Source organism: Sminthopsis crassicaudata, chromosome 3, assembly GCF_048593235.1.
Source record: "Sminthopsis crassicaudata isolate SCR6 chromosome 3, ASM4859323v1, whole genome shotgun sequence".
NCBI lineage: Eukaryota > Metazoa > Chordata > Mammalia > Dasyuromorphia > Dasyuridae > Sminthopsis > Sminthopsis crassicaudata.
In genome coordinates, this window is record NC_133619.1 from 529,095,663 (window position 1) to 529,110,000 (window position 14,338).

At 32.6% G+C, this 14,338-nt stretch overlaps 1 protein-coding gene across 1 annotated transcript in view; it reads right to left on the bottom strand.

Annotated features, from left to right (window-relative positions):
• The window catches only part of ATM (ATM serine/threonine kinase), a 123,090-nt gene that overhangs the window by 97,550 nt on the left and 11,202 nt on the right, over nt 1-14,338 (bottom strand). Inside the window, 7 exon segments of the mRNA XM_074304330.1 lie at nt 1,760-1,954; nt 2,400-2,771; nt 3,827-3,996; nt 4,622-4,785; nt 7,762-8,000; nt 10,338-10,503; nt 13,809-13,973. Coding sequence (XP_074160431.1) covers nt 1,760-1,954; nt 2,400-2,771; nt 3,827-3,996; nt 4,622-4,785; nt 7,762-8,000; nt 10,338-10,503; nt 13,809-13,973 — 1,471 coding nt within the window.

Below are 14,338 nucleotides of genomic sequence, written 5' to 3' on the forward strand. Positions count from 1 at the left end.
CTGGAGCTTTCTGAACAGAGACAGAAAGTCATGATCATATCTGTATTTCAGGAATATCAATTTGGCAATTGAATGAAAGAAGAGCTGGAGAGGGAACCAGAGTCTAAGCAAGAAACAATGAGGATCTGAATGAAAATTATACCAATGTGAATCAAGAGAAGGGTAAGAATATGAGAGATGTTGAAAAGGCAGAATTTACAAGATTAAATATTAATTAAATATGAGGGTGAAAGAGTGAAGAATTGAGGATGATTGCAAGAATTTGAATCTGGATGGTACCTTAAAAAGAAATATGAAAGTTGAAAAAAGGTGTGGATGGGGTAGGGATGGGATAAAGGCATAATGGGTTCCATTTCAGACATAATAAATTTGAAATGCCTATAAAGACCAAACTGCCACTTGTACATCTTAAAATTCCCAGCAATCTTCAAGGTTCAAGTACCATCACTTGGGGACCCCTTAGTTCCTGGTGCAGTACCTAACTATATACATTATTTCCCTCACCAATATAAGCTCCTTGATTGTTTTTCATTTACAACTCTGTAGCACTACTGCCTGATATAATCTTAAAACATAGTACATAGTGCCTGTTATGAATAAATGCACATTCAAGTTCAAGACATGACTTTCAAACATTCTCCCTGGATGAAATATCACTTAGTTTATTGCTTCTATGTAGATTCTAACCTCTATATTCCCAGTTCTAACCTCTCTGAGCTCCCATTACACATCTCCAACATCTTTTAAGTTGAATACATCAAAGATATATCAAAGTTCATTATGTCTAAAACTAAAATTATCCAATTTCTCCAAAGCTTACTGTTCTTGCAAATTTCCCTATTTCTATTGCAGACATCACCATCCTCCTAGCTACCTGGGTTTGCAAAATTGGCATTATCTTTTTTTTCCCTCCTCTCTCTTCCTACATATCCACTTGGCGGGTACATCTTGTTCCTAACTCAGAAACATCTCTTCCTTCTTTATCTACTCTCAAAACCACCATGCTAACCTGGAATTCAAGCTCTCAATTCTTTTAGCCCAAGACTATTGCAATGAGCTAATTGGCCTCCTTGCCTTAAATTTCTCTTTATTCCAAATTATACCCTCCAAAGCTGAAAAGAAAAAAAGTACAGCGCTGATCATGTCATTTTTCTATTCAACAAACCCCAGTGACTCTCTATTGTCTTTAATATTAGGTATAAACTCTTCTATTTAACTTTCAATGCTCTTGGTAATCTGAGCCTAACTTATTTTTTCCAGCTTCATTTGACATTACTTCACTTTGTAAATTTTATGGTCCAACCAAACTGGTTTTCACCAATTCCATCTCCCACTTGCACACCTGTACCCCACATCTGAACTGTATCACTTCCACACTGGCACCTCTTAGAACTCCATGGTTATTTTTGTCCCAAGACTCTACTCTAAGCACACTATTATTCCTTATTCTCTCAACTGCCAGTTACCTTTTCCCTAGAAATATAACTTGCACTGATTTTGAATATACTTATTTTGAATGTATATGTTGACTCTCCCAAAAGAATAATACAGCTCTTTGAGGGGTAAGGGCTACTTCAATTTTGTCTCTGTATCCCCAGCACATGGCATATGGTACTTTAAAATGCTTGCTGATTGATGGTAGAGGATTACTTAAACTACTTTACTCCTACCTCTAAGGATTATGGTTATCATAAAGCAACAATATGACTCTTAATGTTAAAATAAAATGTAATGCAGCTTCCTTCTTAAGAGAAATTACCTGCAAAGAATTGGAGGGAGCTCTGTACTTTCTTCTATGTCATCTTCTAATTGACAGAATAGCAGCCACTTCATAATTAACTCTTTTAATGAATAACCTTGATTTATTTCACAAACACTCTGATCCATTCCTACTTTTGACATCTCTGGAACTATGCAGGACATCAAGGCTAATGACAAACAACATACTGCAGGACTTTAAAAAAAAAAAAAAAAAAAAAGGGAGGGGGCAGTTTATGTTAAGGAGAATACAATCATTATACATTAGAAGAATATAGATTCATTGGCAAATTACTTAAATATATCATATCTTGATATTTAACTATTACTTGAGAAATGATTCCTTAGTATCTATAATCATGAAAATATAGGGGAATGAGGATTACTATATGAATAAACAAGTTACAAATTACAAGTTGGATTCAGTAGTCAGAAAAAATTCTTCATCTTTGCAATAACTCTCTCTTTTGCTGAAGTAAAAAATCACATTTACTAGGGTTATATTGACTTTTAATGACCAAACTACAAAAACTCATGAAGTAAAGCAAGCTTGAAGAGAAGTCAAACTTCGGGAATATTATGTGAGGTTCATTAAAAAAAATTCTAAATTTAAAATTAGAAGTACAACATATTATCATTACCAAGAAGGTCTGCAAGCTGATCCTGTAAATATCTTCCATAATTCTCTGTCAACCTCAACCAAACTTCCTTCAATTATGGCGCCAAGTAAGCCAAAGTTTTCAGCCTGTATTTGTTCAGAACTTATACTACGAAAGGTAATAGACCAAATTTTATTCCAAAGTTTCAGGAGATCTGACTTATGTGAGGTTTCCAGATCCAGTTTCTTTCTTTGACACAATGCAAGTTTGACAAGGCATCTTAACACATATGGAATACGTTCCCCTCTTCGCTGTTGAGATAGAAGCTGGTGAAGTATTGTCAATAATGGTACAAGTTCACTATTAGGAAGACTTTCAGGATACTTTGCTATTAACTGTGTTGTAATCTGTAACCTTAAAAAAGAAAGACCCAAGATAATTAGTTTGAAAAATGCTTGTTATTAACAGCAAATGTATATATTACCTCACATTTTACAAAGTATGCTATCTCTCAGAGTATTTTATTTGATCTGCATAACAATTCTATGAAGTAGGCATTAAAATAATCACTTTATAAATGAGAAAGACAGAGACACAATTAGTTAAGCATAAGATTTGCCATTGCTTCTCTGAATCTGCCCATTTGTTACTTACCAAGTTACAAGTCTACTACCACAATTCATCTGGCCTCAGACCTTTATGGCCTCTGAAATGCTTTTCATCAACTTAAGAAATTTTAATTAATGCCTATCATATCAAGATACTATATTAGATGTTAAAAGATAAAATAGCAAAAATAGTAAAAAAAACAAACAAACAAAAAAAACCTCTCTGAACTCAAGGAGTTTACATTTTACAGTAATGAAACCACATATATACAAATAATTAAAATAAAATACATTTAAAGAAGAGAAGATGTTTTTCTCCCATCTACAATGTTTCCTCAGGTATCTACACATTAATTATGATGGTTGGGAATATAAGAACCCAATTAATTACTTAATAGCTATCTAACTTTGGGCAAGTCATTAACTTATGTTTAGTCATTTTCCTCATCTGTAAAATGGGAATAATAGCATCTATTTCTCAATTATATCAAATGAGATATACATAAAATTGCTTTAAAAGCACAGTACCTAGTACATAGTAGGCACTACATAAGTACTAGCTATTATTATTAAAAGTATAACCAAACAAAATTTAAAGAGGCCTGAAGACCTCTAAGAACCAAACCTACTCAACAGTTGGTTATATTTTTTACAAAGCTAATAAATTAGTTTACAAACAAAAATTTAAAAAAATAAGTAATGTAGACTAATAAATGGCTTTCTTTTACAAGACTATAAATGCTCACTGACATTTTAAAGTAGTTTTTATAGAAGTTGGGCAGATCTCTTAGATAAAATTTTTAAACCAAACATGAAATTAAAGAAAACAGTGAATAAGAAAAAAACATTAAGATACTTTACCATGGCACAAGATCAAAATCATTATGTGATTTTTGAAGATAATCTTTAATAACTTCCCAACCTAATTCTATTTTTCTCCTTTTGCTTGGTGTACTGCCACTACAAATATCTCTTGGTGATATCACATAAGACTGAGAGATTTCTAGGACTCTGGTATCTTCACTGAAGACCTATATCAAATAAAAAGTTACACAAAGAAAAAGCTAGCTTATAAATGGAAAAAATGGAAAAAAAATGATGGAAAAAAATCCATCACAACATTTTTCTCAACTGGAGGGAAAATAGTAGTTAAGGGCCAAGAATAATTATAATACTACAACCACATACAATAATCTTGAAAAAGATTTTGAATATGGCACTTTTACTATGCTGAAAAATACCTATGAATACTGAAATAAGCAAAGAATTACCAAAAAGCATTTGACCAAAGAAAGAGATGTGTAATAGTGCAAAATGCCCACAGTATGCTGACTCAAATATTTAACAAACAGTTCTATGTGGAAAGAAGAATTAAAAATACTCCATATCTCCTATAGATTATATTTTTGGAAAACAAGCTTATTTATATTCAAACAGTTTACTGAATCTAAATGGGAATTAAATAGTTCAGAATTACTATCTAATGAACATTTAGAAAGAAGTTATTGTAAAGAAAATGTCAATTACTCAAAATATGTTGAACAGATGAAAGAAACACAAAAGACATTCTGTAAAATTTTATCTCTCTTTTTTGCAAGAAAATATGATGGAAAGTTAACAGAGAACATTATGACCAAAAGTTAAGATCTACTGTACCTGGTGACAAACATCTGCCATTAATTCAACCAAGTTTTCCTTGACAGCAATATTTCGACATCCAGAAGAATATTTTCCTCTGCTTCCTATATGACTTATCTCATTCAATAGTAGATCATATAAGCTGTATAAAATACTTTGCCATTTTGCTGATTCATAAGCTCCTATTTACAAAAATACAACAATAATAGTTTCTACTGAGTTGCATTTTTAATAGCCAACAATTAAAAAAATACCTCTATACATGCAAGTATGTATGTGCACATGCATGTACATATGTATCTGTAAATCTATGTGGCTATTATTCATATAGAAAAATAGACAATGAATTCTGATATCTTCATTTCCAACCTTGACTTTTTTTTTTAAATCAACCATTTCTCAGGGTTATCGTGAGAATAAAGTGAAAGAAAATTTATGAAGTACTTTGAAAACGTTAAAAACATTATATAAATGCTATTTCCAAATGCTTATTTCCTGAATATATTGTCACCGTAACATTTATTTAAAGTCATCATTTTCCTCACAATCTCAATCAATTTCTACTAACATTTCCTTTTGTTAATATGATTGACTGTGCTTTTGTATCCCCACCACTTACTATAGTACCTAGGTATAGCAAGAACTCAATACATGGTTGTTGAACTGAAATGAATTGATGGCCTCCTAGGCTTAAAAAAATCCATTAGTTATTTGGGCTTGAAAAAACAGCTAATAAGTTTTTATGGTGAGAAATTTTTTTTGTTGTTTACTAATTTTCCTAGTCCATATTCTGACTTCAGACTTAATGTCTGAAAGTAGTAGCAATTAGGTGGCACCATATTGCATGGAGCAATTGGCCTGGAATAAGGAAGAACTGAGTTCAAATCTAATCTCAGATATTTACAGGTTGTATGACTAAGGATAAGTCATTTAATGGCTATCTATTTTAATGTCCTCAATTGTAAAATGGGGAGGCACCTACTCCCCAAGGTTGCAAGCATCATACAGATATTTGTAAAGTCCTTAACATGGTACCTGGGTCATAGTAGACACTTAGTAAATACTTATTTTTTAATTTTGAGGTTAGGGACAGGCTCTGAGCAATTTTGGAGAGAAAGTGTGGTCTAGTCATGTTGTTTTTTTGTCTTTTATTTGTTTGTTTGTTTTTATGATTATGTTATTCCAAGAATACAAAGTCAATTTTGACTGAGAACTTGTAAGCTTTCAGGGCTCCCAAAACAGTCTAAATCAAGGCAACCTCTGATTGAGCCCTCGTGGTCTTAATTCTGTAGGCTTCTGACTTGACTGTGGTCCTGACTAACATAAGACTTACTGCTGGCCTCAGTCCCTCTCAGCCAGATGGAAACTCTACTGGTTCAAAATGACAGAAGCCTTTTCTATGGTGTGAGAATCCAACTCAGATTATTCCTCTACAAATTCCAAAGCAGATTAAAAACTAGAAATGAAGCCCCACTCGGTTCCTAAAGATTATTTTCCTCTGCTTCCACAATGCAACCACTTGCTCTCCTCTCAGTACAGTCTAAACTCAGTCCTCAGTCCACCCTGGATCTATGATCTGGAATTGGGTTGATCAACAAAGCTGTAAATGGCAATAATTTCCACTACAGTGATCAGATGTACATTTTGGACCTTCTCTTGCCCTGGTGCCCAGATTCTCTTTGGGCAGGATAATATTCAACATAATCGTTCCTAGCCAAATCCCTTCCTCAATGTCTGCCAATTTCTCTATTCCCTATGACAATGTGGGATGGAAATATAATTCACTGTAACTTTTTTGCTTTGTTTTGTTTAAATTTCCCCATCAGTGTTTTTTTCTTGATCTGCTTAGAAATTTTGGGGTAGAGTTCAAGGTATTACTTTCTGCTCCTCTACCATCTTGGCTCCATCTCTCTGCCATCAGTTCTTACTTCAGAACATTTCCTTTATTTCCACCCAGGTTCTCATCATTTTATATCTCAGTGATTGCAAAGAATACCCACTTTGGTCTTTTCTACAAATTGAAGAGAAACTCTGCAAACTAGCCACCCTGCCAACCACAGACATAGGACTTAAAGCACCTGTTTTGTCAAGTCATTTTCCCGATTAAGTTTTCATTAATTGTCAATTACTCTGTGTAGCTTCTTAGCCTTTTATACTTTGGCTCTGCTCCCCTTAGCCAACTTTTTAACTCCTACTTCTCCAAAATATGAACCTATCATTCAATAGAACAGTCCTGTCTTCCACAACTATTAGATGGGAGGCAAAGCTCATCTCCATGATGCTTTTCCTGCCCTCTTGTCTATCCTAATGTTTAATATTTTTTCAGTTAAATATCCTTGTAGGTATCATCTAGATTCAACTTCCTATAAGAAATCTATAATCTCTCTCTTAGTTGAATTAAAAGACTATTGATAGTACATTATGCAACACTTGGCATTTAATTATATACTGTCTTTTATTCCTTTTTAATTGTTTCATATATGTTAGTCATAATCTTACATCAGACTTTACAAGCACAGAGTCTTTTACTTATTAAAGCCTTATAATGCCTAGCACTGTGCTAGGAACACAGCAAAAGTTTATTAAGGAACTGATCAATTCAATCAAAGAATGAAACTTTCTAATTCTAACACAAATATTAATTGACCCTGGGGAGATGAAGGGAATGAAATGGGGAAAAGACAATAAACTTTAAAAGTGCACAACAGAGAACAAAAGAATAACCTACAAGTAAGTAAAGAAAAGATGGATATTCATGAATACAATTTCTTTTATTATGTTTTCTTGAAATGGAAATTTATTGTTATATATTTTTGAATCCTCCCTGATGTTGTTAAACAGATGAGTGTTTTGTTCTGTCTCTATTTTCCTTTTTTTTTCTATTCAACTTTTTGTTGTTTTGTATTTATTTCAATTTTTAAAAAAATTTTAAAAAACAAAATTAACAGATGAATACCAACCAGATAAAAGTACCTAGGACCCATTTTGGCATCAGCATTAATTTTATTAATCCAAGCCTCAGATGGGCTCTCAACTTGGCAATAACTGTTAGTGACAAATCAGAAAAGATTATAGTCTTTATTTGAATTAGACATGATTAGATTTAAATAGTTTGATGAGTAAGCAAATTAAAAACAATAAGAAGAGTTTTCTTATACCTTTTTCTTGGGTTTTGGCTCCTTTTGGATGATGAAAACGAACTTGCAGATGAAATAATTCAATAATTACATCCTTCAAAGAATCATTTGGTCTTTGTTGAGACCATATGTAAAGCACAGTAGGAAGGATTTCTTCTCCTAATTTACAAACTCGAATACGATAATTTGCAGCAAAGACCTTGAGAAAGATATTAAGGGCAGCCAGAATGTGATTCAACCCTGCAGAGCTTTTTTCCTGCCTGCAACATAAGAAACCAAAAACAAAGTATTATAAAAAAAAAAAAAAAATGTTGCTACTTATACGATCAATTTGAAGACAATTAAGAAATTATACAAAGATGGAAATGCTCCATAACATTTATTTCAAAATCTTTAGTGCCTCAGTTTAAGAAGAACATAAGTTGCCCATGGCCAGGGACATTCTGTGTCTTTGTATCCCCAATGCCTCACTGGGCCCAGCACCGAGGTAGTATTTGATAAAAGTATGTTGATTAATGAAAAGTTACAAGAGAACTCCATGTGTCCAAATCACTCTATATACCAATAAAAAATGATCCATTTATAAATACAAAAGGCTCACTCTTTTTAGCCTTTTTTTTAGCCAAAAAGTGGCCAATCATTGTTATCCACTTACTTACATAAAATACTTTCCAAAGCATTTGACATGCACTTTTTTGATTTTTTTCCCTGATATCTACTTTTAACTTGTTCCTGTGCTATTTATAGTTTCCTCTATACTAATTTAAACTCGATTGTTTCTACATTTGATATATCGAGTCTAATAACTGTGAGTTAATTGAAGGGAAGATCTGTATCTTATACTTGTTTGTATAGTCCACTACTACTACTATACTACTACTATTATAATACTACTGGATTGGTATCCTCCTCCAGAAGAAAAACTAAAGCAGAATCTTCATGAAACCCGTCTCAGTTTGTGTTGTGGGGCACCACCATCCTTCCAATCCCCTACATTTGAAAATTCACTCCCCTTGACCCCATATATCCAAAAATTTTTCAAATCTTGTTTTTATTTCTATAACATCTCTTACATTCAATTCATTCTTTTCCTCCAAAAAAGACATCATAGTTCAGACCCTCAAAATCTCTCTCTGGGACTATAGCAAAAGCCTTTTAATTAATCTCCAGACTCAAGTCTGGTTCCATCAATCCATCTGCTGAGATGATTTCCCCAGAGATCATTCCCTGATCAATAAACTTAAATGGCACCTTCTATGTGAAGGTTTTTCAGATCCCTGCAGTTACTCATGCCATCTTGCTAAAATAATTTATATCTACAGTGGTGGTACTCCTTCTATGTATACCCATATGTAAACTCATCTTCTCCCCTTGCTAGATTTGAAGCTCCTCCAGGGCAAAAACCACTTCAGTTTTGTCTTGCCATCACCAAAGTCTTAAAAAAAAGTACCTGACAAATAGCAGGTGCTTAATGAATGCTGACTGATTACTACAAATAGAATTTTTATGTCCCAAGAGAAAAGCAGTGCCCCAGAACAGGAGGGCAGCAGCTAAATATTGTAAACTTGAGAAACCCTAAGATAAATCCATTGTCACTTCACTTTATCTAACACATCTTTCTTGACCTAGATTAATTTTTAAAATGAAAAAAATTAAATCAAAAAAGCATGTATTAATCTGTACAATAAATGTAATGTATGCATTAGGCAGATATGTACAAGGTATATGCAAGATATACAAAGAATAAATGAGAGGTAACCTCAGAAGGAATGGCACTTGAGACAGAATCAGGCAGACTCTCAAAAGGTAAAATTAGATCTAAGACTTTCAAGAATCTAGGAATACCAAGAGGCAGAAGTGAGAATGAATATTCAAGAAATAAGAAAGAGCCAGTTCAAAGGCACTGAGAAGGGAAATGGATGCCTTGTGTACTGAACAGCAAGCACAGCAGTATGGCAAAATCACAAAAACATGTGGAGGGAATAAAGTGCCTAGTTAAGAATCAATCAATCCTCAGGTAATTATCAAGTACCTAATTGTAAGACACTGAACTATATGTTGTGGATATAAATACAATAAATAATTTCTACTCACAAGGATCTAATGGAGGCCACAAATAGCATGAAAGTATATAGAGCATAAATGTAAAGAAAGTCAATAGATTTTAACACTAAGTGGTTAACTACAATGTAGCCTGAGAAAGAGAACCCTGGAAAAGCCTTCATGCTTTAAGCTGGTGGTAATGCTATATCTTAAAAGAATGGAAGAAATGAGGAGGGAAGGAGTATACTCAAGGATAGAGGATAGACAACCAGGGCCAAGACACAAAAATAAGAGAAACAAAGCTACAAAGACAAAAAGAAAGAAGTATAGATTCTCAATCACAGGACAGGAGAGAAAATAATGTCCAAAGAAGGTGAAAAGATGAGTTGGAGCAAAGCTGGGAAAGTCTTTTAAATAATGCAAAAGAGAATCAAATATATTTGAATCTAGAGGCAACAGGAAGGGAAAGTGTTTATTAAATAGGAGAATAACATGGTCAGATCTATTTTTAATGAAAACAAAGAGCTTTAAACAACAAAATCATTAAAAATTACCTTGCACACTGCATGGCCTTTGAAAAAAAATCAAAAAACTTTAAATTTATTCCATCTGTCTGGGAACAGCATCCTTTGGTTACAGTTTGAATTATTCTAGCCACTAAAACTCTATTAATGTCTTTAGACTGCTTGAGATACAATGTACAGTACAGAGCCAGAAGTTCTAAAAAAAAAAAAAAAAAAGGAAAAAAAAATTCAAAATTAGTTACAAGACTAATTTCTTTTCAATCATCTTAAAGCATTCCTTTTAAATTAGAATGTTAAAAGTGAATCAAAATGTCCCACCACTTGCAAAATATATTCTAGGTAAGATAATAATTTTGTAAAATACATATTACAATTAAAACATTCACCTATAACAGTGATATCTTGACATTTTTATTACTGAAAAATTATCCACACAGTTCCTCAATAAGTGATGATTGAATTGAATATATATACCCAAAAGAGTTGTTTTCCGGAGTTAATTACTATTTTTAAATTCAAAAGCCAGGAAATTAAGAGTTTAACAGAATATGGTTTCACATACCCAAAAGAACACATCTTCTGCAGAAAATGAATATAACATTTGGTTTTTAATATATTTTATTGCTATGTGGGACTAGTCAGTAGTAGAGTGGCTGTGGAAAGACAGACTGATGAATTGATCAAATCACTCTGAAAAATAAATTTGAAAGTAAAAATGTGATTAAAACATCCATGTTCTCAGAACTAGAGAATCCACTCCATGGCATATACTCCAAAGATGACAAAAAGAAAAGTCTCACAGAATCCAAAAAATTCATCGTAGCACTTTTTTTTAAAGCAGAAGAAAACTAGAAACAAAACAGAAGCCCACTGATTAGGGAATAACTAAATAAACTGTGGTACTTGACACAACTGAGGTTAAGTGACTTGCCCAGGGTCACCCTGCTAGGAAGTGTTAAGCATCTGAGGCCAGATTTGAACTCAGGTCTTCCTGACTTCAGGGCTGGTGCTCTATCTACTGCTGCCCCTTGAATGTATTCTTCAATTAGAAATGATGACTAGGAAGACTTATATGAAATAAAATAAACAGAACTAGGAAAAAATATATATACCGTAAGAAAATAATATCTATAAAAACAAAACGATCAAAACCAAATGCTAATAACCAAGCCCAGTCTCCCAAGAAAAGATATTTGAATATATCTCTTTTACTTTGTTTGAAAATGAAAGTGAACTGTGGGTGCAGAACCCTGAATATAGTGTTAATTTTGCTGAACTTTCTTTTTTATCATTTGCAATAAAAGTTGGTTCTCTGGAATAGGAAAGGGAGAATATACTGAGAAATGCAGGTGGTAGAAAAACAAATCAATAAAAATATTTTTTTTTTAAAAAGAAAATAAATCAATTTTCCTCACATATAAATCAATATAGTAAATCACTCTTCTTTACATATAAGTGACTAAGAAACCCACAAATTTTTGTGACTTCAAAGGGAAAAGAAATATTTTCAGATATATAACATATCATCATGGTGATTAAAGGAAAAACTAATCCCTATCTGGCAGTCTTACCTTTGTTTTCTCAGAATTCTATTTTCCTAGCTATTATTTATTTCAACAACATTCATTTCTGTAAAGTAGAAGTAAGGAGGTAATAGAATGCTCTATATTAAGGAATTAAGTGAAAAGAGTAAAATATGTTGCCTAAGGTCATGGTAGAGAGACAGCAATATAGCAGAAAGAGAGTTAATGTTGGAGACTTCAAGTTTCAAGTTCCCTCCAGACAAATACCAGTAGCATGGGCAAATCACTTAATCTCTGAGTGCCCCAAGAATCTCTCTATGTTACATAATAACAATAAAAGAGGCCTGAAATTTAAAAAAAAAAAATTGAGATTAAAAACTGATTGGGAATCTCATCTACTAACTGTGGGTCATGGGTAAATCGCCTACCTTTTCTAGAACCCTGGTTTTCTCATCTATAAACTGAGAAATCTGGCAAGGTCTCTAGCAGCTTTAAATCTATAAACCTACAATCAGATTGTAGGGCTGGACTGTGAATAGTTGTGGACTGCTCCATCCACAACACAGGAGTGTCAAAACTCAAATAGAAATATGAATCACTAAACTAGCCCTAAGGATCCTTAAAGCTACATACTGATTTAAAATATCATATATTAACATTATCTTTGTCCTATTATATTTTTAGTTGTTTCATTATATACTTCCAATTACATCTTAACCTCCTTGTATCCTATCTGGCAGGCTGAAGGGCTGCCTATTTAACTCTTTATACTATAGAACTCTGCTTCCTTTTACAAATATGATTACAACTATCTGTTTTAATATCTGTAAAAAGAGTAATAAATTGTGCATAAGAAACTATTTATTGAATTAATATTCACTCGCACAGAACAAATACTTAAAAAGAAATTTAACTATTTAAAAGTTGGCAAGAAAGTCCAAATTTAGTCTTTACTAAGTTGAAATGCTGAGTACGTAAAGAAGAAATTGTAAAATATAGATTTCTTCTGCTTAGAATGAAGAGAGGTATGAAAGGAGAGTTTATAAGATTTGTTGGTTTTCCTTCATCTTCTCTATAGTGATTAAAAAAAGGAAAAATGGAGTAATAAGTTATGACAGGAAGACACTTATTAAGTATACCTGAGACCTAAAAGGATCAACTGAAAAAGTAGACTTAAGATACAAAAACACTATTTCCAAGACTCTAAAGCTGATACCACCTGAGCATTCTACAGTCAAAATGTTAGAAATTGTTGGGATAGCCTTAAGATCAGAGATTGAGAGATGAAAAAAAATCTTAAAGGATATTTTAGTCCAACTTTTGATTTTATATATCAGGAACCTAAGGTCAAGAAAGGTCTATTTAGACAGTAAATGGAAAAGGCAGGAATCAAATGGAGATTTATAATCTCCCAAAACAGTGGTCTGTTTGTTTGTTTTTTTAACTATAACAGATCTAGTGCTAGAAAAAGTATAACATAAAATTTGAGGATTAAGAGAAAGGTTTCTACCTCAAAGAGAAATCACAAATTTCTTTACAAATAGCTTGAAAGCTAACTAATTTTTTCTGATTAGAGATTTTTACATTCATTACAAAAGCACATTTTAGGAATATCACATTTCTAATTCTCATATGTTAAGTTATAAAGCTATAGTTCATTAAAAGTTAACTTGCCTAAGAAGTTGGCTTATACTTCTTTTCTTCTCTTAACTGCACATTCACATCCTTTTAACAAATCCAAAATCAAAATGGGGCAATTTAAAATATAAATACTTGATTCAAGGAGCATAGCAAGAGCCTAAGGTGTTAATTTTATGCGATTTTTTTTTAAACCATTATATAAAATACTAAAGAAAAAAAAAAAAGAAGAAATGTGACAACTCAGGAATGAATTTCCTGATTGCTACATGCATTATTTATTTCATCAAAGTGACTCAACACCAAAAAACTTACAAATAACAAAACAGAAGGAACATACCTGACCAATGATGCTGAGAGACTTCACACCAATATTTCCTTACTGAAAGAATGTCCTTAAGCAATATATTACTATAGTCAGCTCCATAAGTTGTTCCACTGGAGGAATCCTTTACTGTGTCCATGACATAATTTAGAAGCTCTTGACATTTCAACCTGGGGGCTCCTGGTAAAGAAAAGAAGGTTAGGAGCAATAAAAATATAATGACTATCAAAATAAATTAGTAATGTTATAGAAAGACAATAGTTTAGAGGATTCTATTTTTACAATGCCTTTGACTACAATACTAATTAAGGAATAGGTAGCAAACATTTATTAAATTCCAGCTTAAATAATTCAAATGATGTAGTTAGTAACTATTCCTAAGCAAGGCTGAAATTAATCTATAAAGAAAGGAATGAAGAACTAAGTTTAACAGTACAACCAAGCTTGCAGAGAGAATCTACAAAGAAAATAAAATGGTTACAGTACAGAAACTTGGGACTCAAGAAAACTGGATTTTGAAAAATGCCTCTGAAACTTCCTAGCTG